This window comes from Carcharhinus amblyrhynchos, chromosome 15, assembly GCF_965287045.1.
Source record: "Carcharhinus amblyrhynchos chromosome 15, sCarAmb.v2.hapA, whole genome shotgun sequence".
Classification (NCBI taxonomy): domain Eukaryota; kingdom Metazoa; phylum Chordata; class Chondrichthyes; order Carcharhiniformes; family Carcharhinidae; genus Carcharhinus; species Carcharhinus amblyrhynchos.
Window position 1 is genome coordinate 14,501,457 of NC_137338.1, and position 12,866 is coordinate 14,514,322.

At 40.9% G+C, this 12,866-nt stretch overlaps 1 protein-coding gene across 2 annotated transcripts; it reads right to left on the bottom strand.

The window, feature by feature from the left end:
- Window positions 1-2,424: 2,424 nt before the first annotated feature.
- Window positions 2,425-11,341, bottom strand: cox17 (cytochrome c oxidase copper chaperone COX17). Of its 2 annotated transcripts, none has more exons than XM_080203442.1 (3): window positions 11,104-11,341; window positions 5,888-5,990; window positions 2,425-2,678 (listed from the first exon to the last, which is right to left on the bottom strand). In XM_080203442.1, exons 1-2 carry the CDS (start codon window positions 11,220-11,222, stop codon window positions 5,906-5,908), a joined length of 204 nt encoding a protein of 67 aa, XP_080059568.1. In that variant the 5' UTR covers window positions 11,223-11,341; the 3' UTR covers window positions 2,425-2,678; window positions 5,888-5,905. The 2 variants fall into 2 exon arrangements, with proteins under 2 accessions (XP_080059568.1, XP_080059567.1); XM_080203441.1 differs by having other exon boundaries at window positions 5,881-5,990; window positions 11,104-11,335.
- Window positions 11,342-12,866: the final 1,525 nt, after the last annotated feature.

Genomic DNA, 12,866 nt, shown 5'->3' on the forward strand with positions numbered 1-12,866 from the left:
ACTGAATGGCAGCACAAACTCGATGGGTGGAATGGCCTACTGCTGCTCCTATGTTTTATGATGGATGTACCTACACCACATGGACTGCAGCAATTCAGGAAGGCAGCTCACCACCACGTGCTCAAGGCAGTTTGGGATGGTTAATAAATGCTGACTTAGCCATTGTTATGACCAGGTGAGGAGGGATGAGCTGTCTTCCTACTTTTTCCAACCTCTTTGGTTTGTCATGGATACTTTTTTCCAATCCAAATGTAGTTATTTTATATAAAGAACCAAGTTATGAATGCTTTCAGGTCAAAAGAAAAAGTTTATTAGTTATTAAACGCAAGAAAAAATAGCAAAGACACAACACATACATGTCAGAAATGATCAGAGTCCAAATAAGACGCAAATCAATCCTTGGCTTGGCTGTGAAGCTTAGATAATAGTACATTGCAGTTGTTGAATGATTTGCAGTAGCACTGACTGACAGATTTGCAGATGTATGGAGACACTTGTTGGCTTGTCCCAGAAAGAGAGCCTATTGTTGCTCTTGCTTCTGTCACTCACTGGACGTTAGTCAGTTTTAAACCCATTTTCCCAGTGTATTTCCAGAAGAGAAATAGTCATATTTTGTATTCATTTCAGAGCTTTTTAACATCCAGAGATATAAAGTAACAAGGATGGGAGTATTAGATGTCTGATAAGATGAAGTTAATAGCCTTATAATCCCAGGAAATTAGTCCAGCTTTTTTTCCATATCATTCTTTTACATGTCTCTGTTTGAAGTGGACCTTGACACCTCAAGGTACAAAATTCCACGTCCTCTCAGGTTGGTCTGTCAAATCAGTCTCAAATTTATTTTATTACAGTTAATAACAAATTCAAATTCTTTGCAATCAGGTATTTTTCATTGAACTATCTTACAGAATAAACAAAGGTGCAGTCACAATTATCAGTATGATTTCCAGAGTCCTGATGCATCCAATAAGGGTGGCTATGGTATTAAATGCAGATGTTCCAGGATGAATATGGAGAGATTTGTGAAATTTAACCTGAAAAATGGTTTATGGCTAGTTAAAACTCACAAGATATGCCTCACAAAACATGGTTTTCCTGCCTGTTTCAGTTCATCAATCTTTTGGTACAAGGTCACCTTGGGATTTTCTTTTGAGTAAACTTGCATTGTTAGCTTATGTCTAATATTTAAATGCAGCTCTTCTCAATCAGATTTAAACCATAGGAATTGATCTTTAGAAGTATCCTATGCTCCAAACGTATTTGCTTAGTTTAGGAGGCACAGTGGAAGACTTATGATGAGGTTCACAGGTTTGACCAAGTTATATTTGTAATTCTGCAAGTTGACAGACAGACAGTTTGACACTATCTGAAATCCAGTCTGGAAGCTAGAAAACCTTTTGAATTGAACTTTGCATCAGCAATGTATTATCTTAGCTATTTAATATTTAGTCTTTGGCCCTCAATTAAAGCTGATTAAATGTCAAATAACTATTCTTATCAAGTATTCATTTGTAATAAAGTTGCCACAAACAAGAGCATCATATGGCAAAATAGGAGGAAAATATCTTTCAAAAACACAAGTAAATCACCTACTAGTCTGGATTCGGATACCAAGTAAAATGGACATAATCTCACACCTTAACAAAACAAAAACAAGTGGCTTGAGCCTCAGTCATGGACTAGGGCAGCACCAAAAAAGGTCATTCACCCCCTCAAATTCTGGCTCTTTCAAAGAGCAATCAGTTGGTCCCATTCTCAGCTCTTTTCCCAGTTGTGCAACTTGAGAAAAAGTTTAGATAAAACAAACTTATTTAGTTGGAAAAACAGGCAGTTATACCAGCTGGTTTATGTATCTAATGGAACTGGAAGTTTGTAATTTGTTGTAAAACTATCTTGAGGTATTCTCAAAGGCACACCAACTGCAACTGGTGCAAAGCCAACTCTTACTAACCTCAGTACTGTGCTGTGGTATGATTGAATACAAGACATCCTAGATTGCTCCACCAGTATTGTATTTTAAAGAAAAACAGCCAAATTTATAGCTTTTTCTATTAAAATATTCATCATCTGGTTTGCAGATAATGGAATAGTAAGGACGATCTTCAGCAAAGATAAAACTTCAAGGCAAAGAGAAGGAAGTTTCAACTTTGGAACTACTGCAATGTGCCTCAAGAGATAATGTAGTTCTGTTAATGATGTGACAAACTGACTTCTGGAACATTCTTTCATGCAGTACAAGTATCTAGTTTAATAACCATCCAGTTGTAAACCCAGCTACAGAACTATTTCTACTGTGTAGGTAGTGTTTCTGCAGAATGCTGAATTCTAATACAAGCTTATGACAGAGTATGCAACTTGAAAAGAGAATCATGTATTAATAAATGGAAGGTTTACCAACCCTATACAAAATAAAGTAGGATCAGATGACATTTTCAAACTTTTATTAAAGGATAAATCATACAAATTTTCTAGTATCTTTGATTGTATATAACTGGACAAGAAAAAGCAGCAACAACAGTGACGATCTGACTAATCTTTGGAACAAATCACTGAAGATGAGTTTTCAGTTCCAGCTTCTGGTGTAACAGTTCATTTGTGTAGCAATGCATCCACATACAACTCATCTTCATTCAATTTCAGGCAGCACAGCACACATTAATTTAATCCAAGACACAGTCCTGTTTAGTGAAAAAAAATGCATTATTTTCAGACAGTTATATTGTGGTTAAATCACAAAAATATGTTTACCTAGTATAAATTATCCCAACATTCCTGTAGATACTAAATTCATACAATTTAAATTGGCCAGGTCAGTGTTCCATCAAACTAACTAATTTCATTTGTTTCCAAGTGAAGAACAATCTGGTTATTGTGCTGATCCTTGTAAGGGCCAACACCTGGATACTGGGTAAGGCTGTAGCCAAAAATTCAATCAATAAAATAGTTCTCTACTTACATCAGATTTCAAGCACAGTTAGTGGAAGATTCACAAATATTAAAGGTTGAAGATATATTGCATTTTAAACATAATGGACATATTGTAAAACTGTTAGCATGTTCAGGTCATTGATAAGATCATAGCCTGCACTTTAAAAGAAAAGCCAACATACAATGGATGTCAAGAGCACCCAGAGAATTGGAAAGCAAGTTATGTTTCTTATTTTGTCAAAGTATTACTGTGGTTGTGAAAAATTAAGTTTCTCTCTGACTGTAACACACACTATGACTCCAAGATATCCCGTCCCCTTGTCTATAAGTAGCCAAGACAGAATTATTGTTACTTGAGAGATAAGGTGTGCAATGAGAAAGAGGTCAAGAGAATCAACGCTTTGAAAAAACAAACTGCATCAAAATGAAATTGAATTTCAATTTTAAGATAACAAGAGCTGATTACTAAATATTTCAATCCATTTAAGGTAAACTTATATGACTACATAAAACTTAACTGCACATTAAAGTCTAATAGTTATGTTCTTCAACATCCACACCCCTAGATTGGCTGGCTGGCTTCTTTTCTCTCACTCCATTTATTTGGACAAAGAATCGATGACAAAGTGAGATAGGAAGCTACGAGACCTGAGCTAGCTTTGGTTCTTTGGATAGTATACCCAAAACAAGTAAAAATTATAAAATATATCCATATGCAAATGTTTGTCAAGACTCCTGTTCTGGAGTCATAGAGATTTACAGCTGGAAACAGGCCCTTCAGCTGAACTTGTCCATGTCGCCTTTTTTTTTTAAAAAAAACGACTAAGCTCGTCCCAATTGCCCGCTTTTGGCCCATATCCCTCTATACTCATTTTACCCATGCAACTGTCTAATCGCTTTTTAAAAAGACAAAATTGTACCTGCCTCTACCACTATCTCTGGCAGTTTGTTCCTGATAACTCACCACCCTGTGTGAAAAAATTGCCCCTCTGGACACTTTTGTATCTCTCTCCTCTCACCTTAAACCTATGCCCTCTAGTTTTAGACTCCCCACCCTTTGAGAAAAAATATTGACTATCTAGCTGATCTGTGCCCCTCATTATTTTATAGACCTCTATAAGATCACCCCTAAGCTTCCTATGCTCCAGGGAAAAAAGTCCCAGTTTATCTAACCTCTCCTTATAATTCAAACCATCCAAGTCCTGGTGGCATCCTAGTAAATCTTTTCTGCACTCTTTCCAGTTTAAAATATCCTTTCTGTAGAAGAAATTAGATTCATATAAGCAATTAGGTTGCATAGAAAAGTAAGTCTGTTTTAAACGGACTTACCATAGTAGGGGCTAAAGCTGCAGCAGTAGCTAAAGGGTTAATGATTCACTATATACTCACCATTATACCGAAAATCAAGAAACTAGCTGAAGCAGGCAGGGTTAGAAAAACAGGGCCTAGCAGACACTCAAGGTCTAAAGGCCAGATAACGGGCCATCTGCCTTTAGGAGGATAGAAAAATAAACCACCATTCTTCTCCCCTATCTAGTTACGGTAAATCACAAGGGACAGGGACTATAGGATGATTTAGACCAAGGACACAATAGGTAAGTCCTAGGACCATAGTTTTAATTCATGGGACAATGATTAAAGGGGTAATAGAGATAGTAAGGATAACAGGGAGTATTGTAACCTGCTTGCAGAGTTGTTTATTTCACTGTATAAAAATAGCGCGGGTTTGTTCAAAAATTCAGAGTTCTCTCGGTGTTGACTGAGGTGTACTCTCCGTAATATCACGACAATAAACTCTCCTGATGCCTGACTCTGAACGTCTCTGCCTGAGTTATTCTGAGCTAGAAATTTCCTCGACACTTTCTATAATAGGGTGACCAGAGCTGTACACACTATTCCCAGTGTGGCCTTACCAATGTCTTGTACAACTTCAACAAGATATCCCAACTCCTGTATTCAATGTTTAACCAATGAAACCAAGCATGCTGAATGCCATCTTCACCACCCTGTCTACGTGTGACTCCACTTTCAAGGAGTTACGAACATGTATTCCAAGACCTCTTTGCTCTATAAATCTCCCCAACGCCCTACCATTAACTGAGTAAGTCCTGCACTGGTTCAATCGATCAAAAAGCAGCACCTCGCATTTATCTAAATTAAACTCCATCTGTCATTCGTCAGCCCACTGGCCCAATTGGTCAAGATCCCATTGCAATTTGAGATAACCTTCTTCACCTGTTCACTATGCCATCAATCTTGGTGTCATTTACAAACTTACTGACGATGCCTACTAAATTCTTACCCAGATCATTAACATAAGTGAGAAAAAACAGTGGACCCAACACCGATCCCTGACGCACGTTGCTGGTCAGAGGCCTCCAGCTTAAAAAACAACCCTCTACAACCATCCTCAGTCTGCTGCCATCAAACCACTTTTGTACCCATTTGGCTACCTCACCCTGGATCTCATGAGATTTTATCTTATGCAACAACATACCATATGGTACCTTGTCAAAAGCCTTGCTAAAGTCCACACTGATACCATCAACCGCACTACCCTCATCGACCTTCTTGGTTATCCCTTCAAAAAACTCAAATCAAATTTGTGAATTTGCTAAATTTGTTAAAAGTAGCACACTCTTATTTGGCTTTTAAAAACAAAGATCTAGTTAAATATTGAAACCATAATAAAACTGAATACATACTGCATGGTCCAAATTTGGAAATATTTTAGCATTAATGTTAAAATATCCTGTGCCTATTTCTAAGGGAAAAATAGTTTTATTTATATCCTATGTCTATTTCCAAGGGAAAAATAATTCAAATTATTATTCATATTCTCAAACATGTCTACAATCATTAATTATTCACATAAATCACCATAAATTGATTGATTTAGACAAATAACACTAAGAAAAAGGTGCTAAAAAGGCAAGGACTAATAATACTCACCACACACCTCCAAAACACCACCTCATCAGATCTTAAATCCCAATGCCCTCATGCACTCTTTATGAGCTTCAATCAAGTCTTTGCAGTTCTCCTCCCCTTTTTCAATAATACTGTGAACAGAATTAATGATAAGAAGATTGATTCAGATTATTAGAACACAAAATATGTACTGTGAGCAACCAAAAATGGTGACTAGTGGGGTGCCCCAGGGGTCGGTGCTGGGGCCTCAGCTATTTACCATTTATATAGATGATCTGGAGGAGGGAACCGAGTGCAGGGTGTCGAAATTTGCTGATGACACCAAGATTGGGGGAACGGCAAATTGTGCGGAGGGTGTGGAGAGTCTGCAGAAGGATCTAGATAGGCTGGGCGAATGGGCCAGGAAATGGCAAATGGAATTTAATGTTGGCAAGTGTGAGGTGGTCCACTTTGGTAGGAAGAATGGTAGGAAGGACTATTACTTACGTGGCGAAAAACTGCAGCAGGCGACGGTGCAGAGGGACCTCGGGGTCCTTGTGCATGAATCGCAAAAACCCAGCTTGCAGGTGCAGCAGGTGGTCAGGAAGGCGAATGGGATGCTGGCCTTCATAGCGAGGGGGATTGAATATAAAAGTAGGGAGGTCTTGCTGCAGCTGTATAGGGCATTGGTGAGGACGCAGCTGGAGTACTGTGTGCAGTTTTGGGCGCCGCACCTGCGCAAGGATATTTTGGCCCTGGAGGGAGTGCAGAGGAGGTTTACTAGGCTGATACCGGAGTTGAGGGGATTGAGCTATGAGGAGAGGCTGAATAAACTAGGCTTGTACTCGTTAGAGTTTAGAAGAATGAGGGGAGATCTCATTGAGACGTATAAGATGATGAATGGGATGGATAGGATAGAGGTGGAGAGACTCTTCCCGCTCAAAAAAGACAGTAGGACTAGGGGGCACAGCCTCAAGATAAAGGGGAGGCGGTTTAGAACGGAGTTGAGGAGGAACTTCTTCACTCAAAGGGTGGTGAATCTCTGGAATTCTCTGCCCGTTGAAGTGGTGGAGGCTGCCTCGCTAAATATTTTTAAGAAGCGGGTTGATGGGTTTTTGATAAGAGAAGGGATTAAGGGTTATGGGGAGAGGGCGGGAAAGTGGAACTGAGCCACGACAGATCAGCCATGATCTTATTGAATGGCGGGGCAGGCTCGAAGGGCTAGATGGCCTACTCCTGCTCCTATTTCTTATGTTCTTATGTTCTTAAAAATGTTTATCAACTTGCTGCTTTTGCTACCATAAATATTATTTTGTGTAGCACACATATACTTTTGAGTAGATTCAATGGACATTTCTCAATAAAGTTGTTTGTTTTTGAGAAATAATTATGTACAATCACTCTTTAGGAAATACTTCTGGATTCTTTTGAAGGAGGGAAAAATTGTTTAAATGCTGAGCACTGTAAACATGAAATAGAGGCTTAGTCATAGATAGGGCAGCACGGTGGCTTGGCAGTTAGCACTGCTGCCTCAGCGCCAGGGACCCAGGTTCACTTCCCAGTTTAAATCAATGTTTGTGTGAAGTTTGCATGTTCTCCCCATGTCTGCATGGGTTTCCACCAGGTGCTCCGGTTTCCTCCCACTCCAAAAATGTGCGGGTTAGGTGGATTGGCCAGGCTAAATTGTCCCTTGGCGTCAGGGGGAACTAGCTAGGGTAAATGCGGGGGAGTATGGGAGTAGGGTTGGGTGGTATTGTGGTTGGTGCAGACTTGATGGGCTGAATGGTCTCCTTTTGCATTGTAGTATTCTATGACTCTATGATAGAGCAGTCATCAGAGTAAACAAGAATTTTTGTTGATGATTGCATATGTAAATATTCAGTCCATTACTTTAGACTCTATTCCTGTTTTTCTGGGTTTGGTATGAAGTCATAGAATCACAGAAGTTTACAGCATGGAAACAGGCCCTTCAGCCCAATTTGTCTGTGTCCCCGCCCTCCCCACCCCTTTTTATAAAACGACTAAGTCCCAATTGCTCATGTTTGGCCCACATCCCACTATACCCATCTCACCACGTAACTGTCTAAACACTTTTTAAAAGACAAAAATTGTACCTGCCTCTACCACTACCTCTGGCAGCTTGTTCCAGACACTCACTGCCCTATGTGAAAAAGTTGCTCCTTTGGACCCATTTGTATCTCACCCCTCTCACCTTAAATCTATGTCCTCTAGTTTTAGACTCCCCTACCTTTGGGAAAAGATATTGACTATCTAGCTGATCTACGCTCCTCGTTATTTTATCGACCTCTATAAGATCACTCCTAAGCTTCCTATGCGCCAGGGAAAAAATCCCAGTCTATCCAGCTTCTCCTCATACCTCAAACCATCAAGTCCTGGTAGCATCCTAGTAAATCTTTTCTGCACTCTTTCTAGTTTAATAATATGATTTCTATAATAGGATGACCAGAACTGTACACACTATTCCAAGTGTGGCCTTTCCAATATCTTGTACAACTTCAACAAGACATCCCAACTCCTGTATTTAATGTTTTGAACAATGGAACCAAGCATGCCAAATGCCTTCTTCATCACTGTCCACCTGTGACTCCACTTTCAAGGAGCTATGAACATGTACCCCAACACCTTTGTTCTACAAGTCTCCCCAGTGCCTACCATTAACTGAGTAAGTCCCTCCCTGGTTCGATCTACCAAAATGCATCACCTTGCATTTATCTAAATTAAACTCCATATATCATTCATCTGCCCAGTGGCAGATCCCATTGCAATTTAAGAAAACCTTCTTCACTGTCCACAATGCCACCAATCTTGGTGTCATCTGCAAACTTACTAACCATGCCTACTAAATTCTCATACAAATCATTAATATAAATGACAAATAACAGTGGATCCAGCACTGATCCCTGAGGCACACAACTGGTCACAGGCCTCCAGTTTGGAAAAAACCTCTACCACCATCCTCCGAGTTGTCATCAAGCTAATTTTGTATCCATTTCCCTATCTCACCCTGGATCCTGAAAGTTTTAATCTTATGCAACAACCTACCATGCGATAGCTTGTCAAATGCCTTGCTAAAGTCCATGGACACAACATCAACTGCACTACCCTCCTTGACCTTCTTGGTCACGCCTTCAAAAAGCTCAAATTCACAAGACATGATTTTCCACTCACAAAGCCATGCTGTCTCTAATCAGTCCTTGCATTTCTAAATGCCTGGAGGTCCTGTCTCTCAGAATACTTTCTAACAACTTATCCACTACAGATGTGAGGCTCACTGGCCTGTTGTTCCCAGGCTTTTCCCTGCAGCCCTTTTTAAACAAAGGCATAACATTTGCCATCCTCCAATCTTCAGGCACCTCACCTGTGCTGTTGTTGATTCAAATATCTCTGCTAGGGGACCCACAATTTCCTCCCTAGCCTCCCACAATGTCCTGGGATACACTTCATCAGGTCCCAGGGATTTAACTACCTTGATGCGCTTTAAGACTTCCAGCACTTCCTTCGCTATTATAGGTACACTCCTGAGACATAACTATTTCCCCAAGTTCCCTAACATCCATATTTTTCTCAACAATAAATACTGATGAGAAATATTCATTTAGGGTCTCATCCATCTTTTGTGGATCTGCGTACAGATGACCTTGTTGATCCTTAAGAGGCCCCACATTCTCCCAAGTTACTCCTTTGTCCTTTATGTATTTGTAGGAGCTCTTTGGATTCTCCTTTGCCTTATCTACCAAAGCTTTCTCGTGTCCCCTTTTTATCATCCTAATTTTCCCTTAACTCCACTCCTACATTCTCTATACTGTTCAAGGGATCCACTTGATCCCAGCTGCCTACCATGTCATGTGCCTCCTTCTTCTTCTTGACCAGGGCCTCAATCCCAAGTCATCCAGGGTTCCCTACTTCTACTAGCCTTGCCCTTCAGTCAAAGAGGAATGTATTTTTTGTTAAAGAGGCCTGGTGGGACTAGCCATATTATACAAATATGTGATTTCAAACTTACTTTACTGTGGATAGTGGAAAATAAAATTACTCTTATTGGCCATAACAATATTGCATTCAGAAGTACAGCCTACATGAAATAGAATTCAAGCATTTGATTAAAAACAAAATCCAGCACTATCATTGTACTCTTCTCATGAATGCCCCTAGTTGCATTATGACCTTGTCTGTGTAAATTAATTCTCAAAATAACAGCACAGGTAATGATCTGGAAATCTTGGGTTTGAGGTTTCATCTTGAACCAAATTTGTTTTGTAGCATGGGGGCATAATGGTCTCTATAAATAAGCAGCAGGCTAGATTTTAGTAATTAAGACATGAAAACAGTAGTTTTATCAGACTTTTAAAAAGAGGTTTGTGGGACAATTCAACAGATTAATGCTATGTAATCCATAATATTTATAGCAATTTTTTATGGTTTGTAAGGGAAGTGAGCTTGATATGCAGTGAAGTGACTCTTGGATCTGTTCTTGCACATTGTCATTTAGAATTAGGGGGCAGCACAGTGGCAAGCACTGCTGCCTCACAGCACCAGGGACCTGGGTTCAATTTGCAGCTTGGTCACTGACTGTGTGGAGTTTGCACATTCTCCCTATGTCTACGTGGGTTTCCTCCAGGTGCTCTAGTTTCCTCCCCTAGTCCCAAGATGTGCAGGTTAGGTGAATTGCCCTGCATCCAATATGCCCTGTTTGTGAACTGAAATCCCACTCACCTGACAAAGGAGCAGCGAGCGCTCCGAAAGCTAGTGGCTTTTGCTACCAAATAAACCTGCTGGACTTTAACCTGGTGTTGAGAGACTTCTTACTGTGTTTCTCACCGGGCCCACATCCCTTCGTTACAAATTACTTGCACCCCGTAAACTGTTCAACAGTTTTGCGGAAGTAATGGCTGACGTTGTAAGCTGGCTGAGTTGATGAGGATAGGAAGTTCTTGCCGTCCCACAGTTCGGTGATAAACTTCAAAAAGAGTATCATCTGAAAAAAAAATCGGACATTTCCGCCCGCCCTTCTAATAATCTTTCAGTTATTAGTGCAAGTGTACATTGAGAGGTTGAATTTGTGTAATTGCCACTGGAGGATGTAGTGAGCAGGTAGGAGTGGGACTAATTCGGTTGAGGGTGAAGCCTCGTGTCAAATCAGACTTGTGAACGCCCAGTCAGAAAGTACGCGAACTAGATGCCCTTTTAGAAGACAGCAGCTGAAAATACCGATATAAATAGAGGCACAAAAAAGTTTCCCATTACCAGGCATCCCTGACTTTCTTGGTCTCAGGACAAGCACAACATGGTTTCAAAGGCTTCTTCTCCTCAGCCTTTTCAACGGGCACCGTTCCCAACGATATGGCCGCCGTTAAATCAGACATTTCCGTCTGAAATTATATTTAATTGCCGGTTTGTTTTTTTTTTCGCTACGAACCCAATTCGTTTTCTTTTCCCCCCCTCTCTCTCTACCTTCATGCGACCTTCGGCCCACAGCTTCAGCGCGACACCAAATTCGCGTCACGGTCCGGCGACTGGGGGGCGTGCTGAATTCTGGGATTTGTAGTTCTTCAGCCGACCCGAGCGGAGATTGGATGGACTACAAATCCCACAACACCCCGCTCCAGAGCCGGCACCACCTGTCAGGGGAGGTGCAAATGTTGAGAGGGAGGAGGTGGAGCACTATTCCTGTTGATCATCAGAAGTATATTTCCACGAACACTTTTGAAAATGAGAATTAGATGAGGAGGGGTGGATTGGACCCCAAAACATCGAGCTAAATGGCTCCTTTCTGTGCACGTACTTAGGGAGACTTACAGGGTTGGATTTTTACCAGGCCTTTGCAGACAGGCTGAAATCTCTATCGTCTCCCTGTCTAGGTGACCAATTTTGTCCCATACTTTAAGGAATTTTCCATTAATTTGACTGGAATATTATTGGCACATCTTTTGTGCTGCGTGCTCGTCAGCTTGTGGGGAATAAAGCCTGTGAGTCCCAGTTGTGCGATTTGACTACAAGTTTGAGTCGGTCAACAGAGACAATAACTTCACTCCAGAGGATGAGCTGTCACCAGCATCTACCAGCGACCACCCACTCCCAAGGTTGAAGTGTCCTTCATTTTATTTCATAAATTACTCTGCTTTTTGCTGCCATATCATGTGGCCAGGAGTGGAAAGGGGCCCAACTGAGCTGCCTCACCAAAGCCCAATCACTCCATTTAAGTGTACATTAGGCACCACTTCCTGCCTCCACTGGCATTTTAACTTGTGGTGGAAGGGAGTCCTTCATCATGTGGGAAGACCTGGTTGTCTCTAGAAGATTTGATTTTCAAATTTGCTGATGACACCACTGTTGTGGCTCTCAAACACTGACAAGACGAAGTACAGCAAAGAGATGGAGAATCTGATAAACTTATGCAATGACAATAATCTCTCCCTCAATGTCAACAAAACGAAAGAGATAATCATTGACTTCAGGAAACATAGGGGAGGACATACCCCTGTCTACATCAATGGGGTCGAAGTAAAAATGGTCGAGAACTTCAAGATTTTAGGTGTCCAGATCGCCAACAACCTGTCCTTGTCCCCCCATGCCAACACTATAGATAAGAAAGCCCACCAACCCCTGTACTTTCTCATAAGACTAGGGAAATTTGCTATGTCCACTAAGACTCTCACCAACTTTTACAGATGTCTCCTGCCCTATCCAAGACTGCAAGAAACTTCAAAGGGTTGTGAACGAAGCCAATCCAACATCCCAACCAGCCTCCGACCCATTGACACTGTTTATACTTCCTGCTGCCTCAGAATGACAGCCAGCATAATTAAGGCACCTGTGCACCCTGGACATACTCTCTTCCACTTTCTTCCATCGGGAAAAACACAAAAGTCTTAGGACACATACCAACCGACTCAAGAATAACTTTTTCCCTGCTGCCATCAGACTTCTGAATGGACCTACCTCGCATTAAGTTGATCTTTCTCTACACCCTAGCTGTGAGTGTAACACTACATTGTGCACTGTCTCTT

Coding starts and splice junctions, on each gene's coding strand:
- cox17 (XM_080203442.1), bottom strand. CDS start 11,222: ATGTCTGATTTAACGGCGGCCATATCGTTGGGAACGGTGCCCGTTGAA. Junction 5,991..11,103: donor AAGAAAGTCAGGGATGCCTG/GTAATGGGAAAC, acceptor TTCTGTTCACAG/TATTATTGAAAAAGGGGAGG.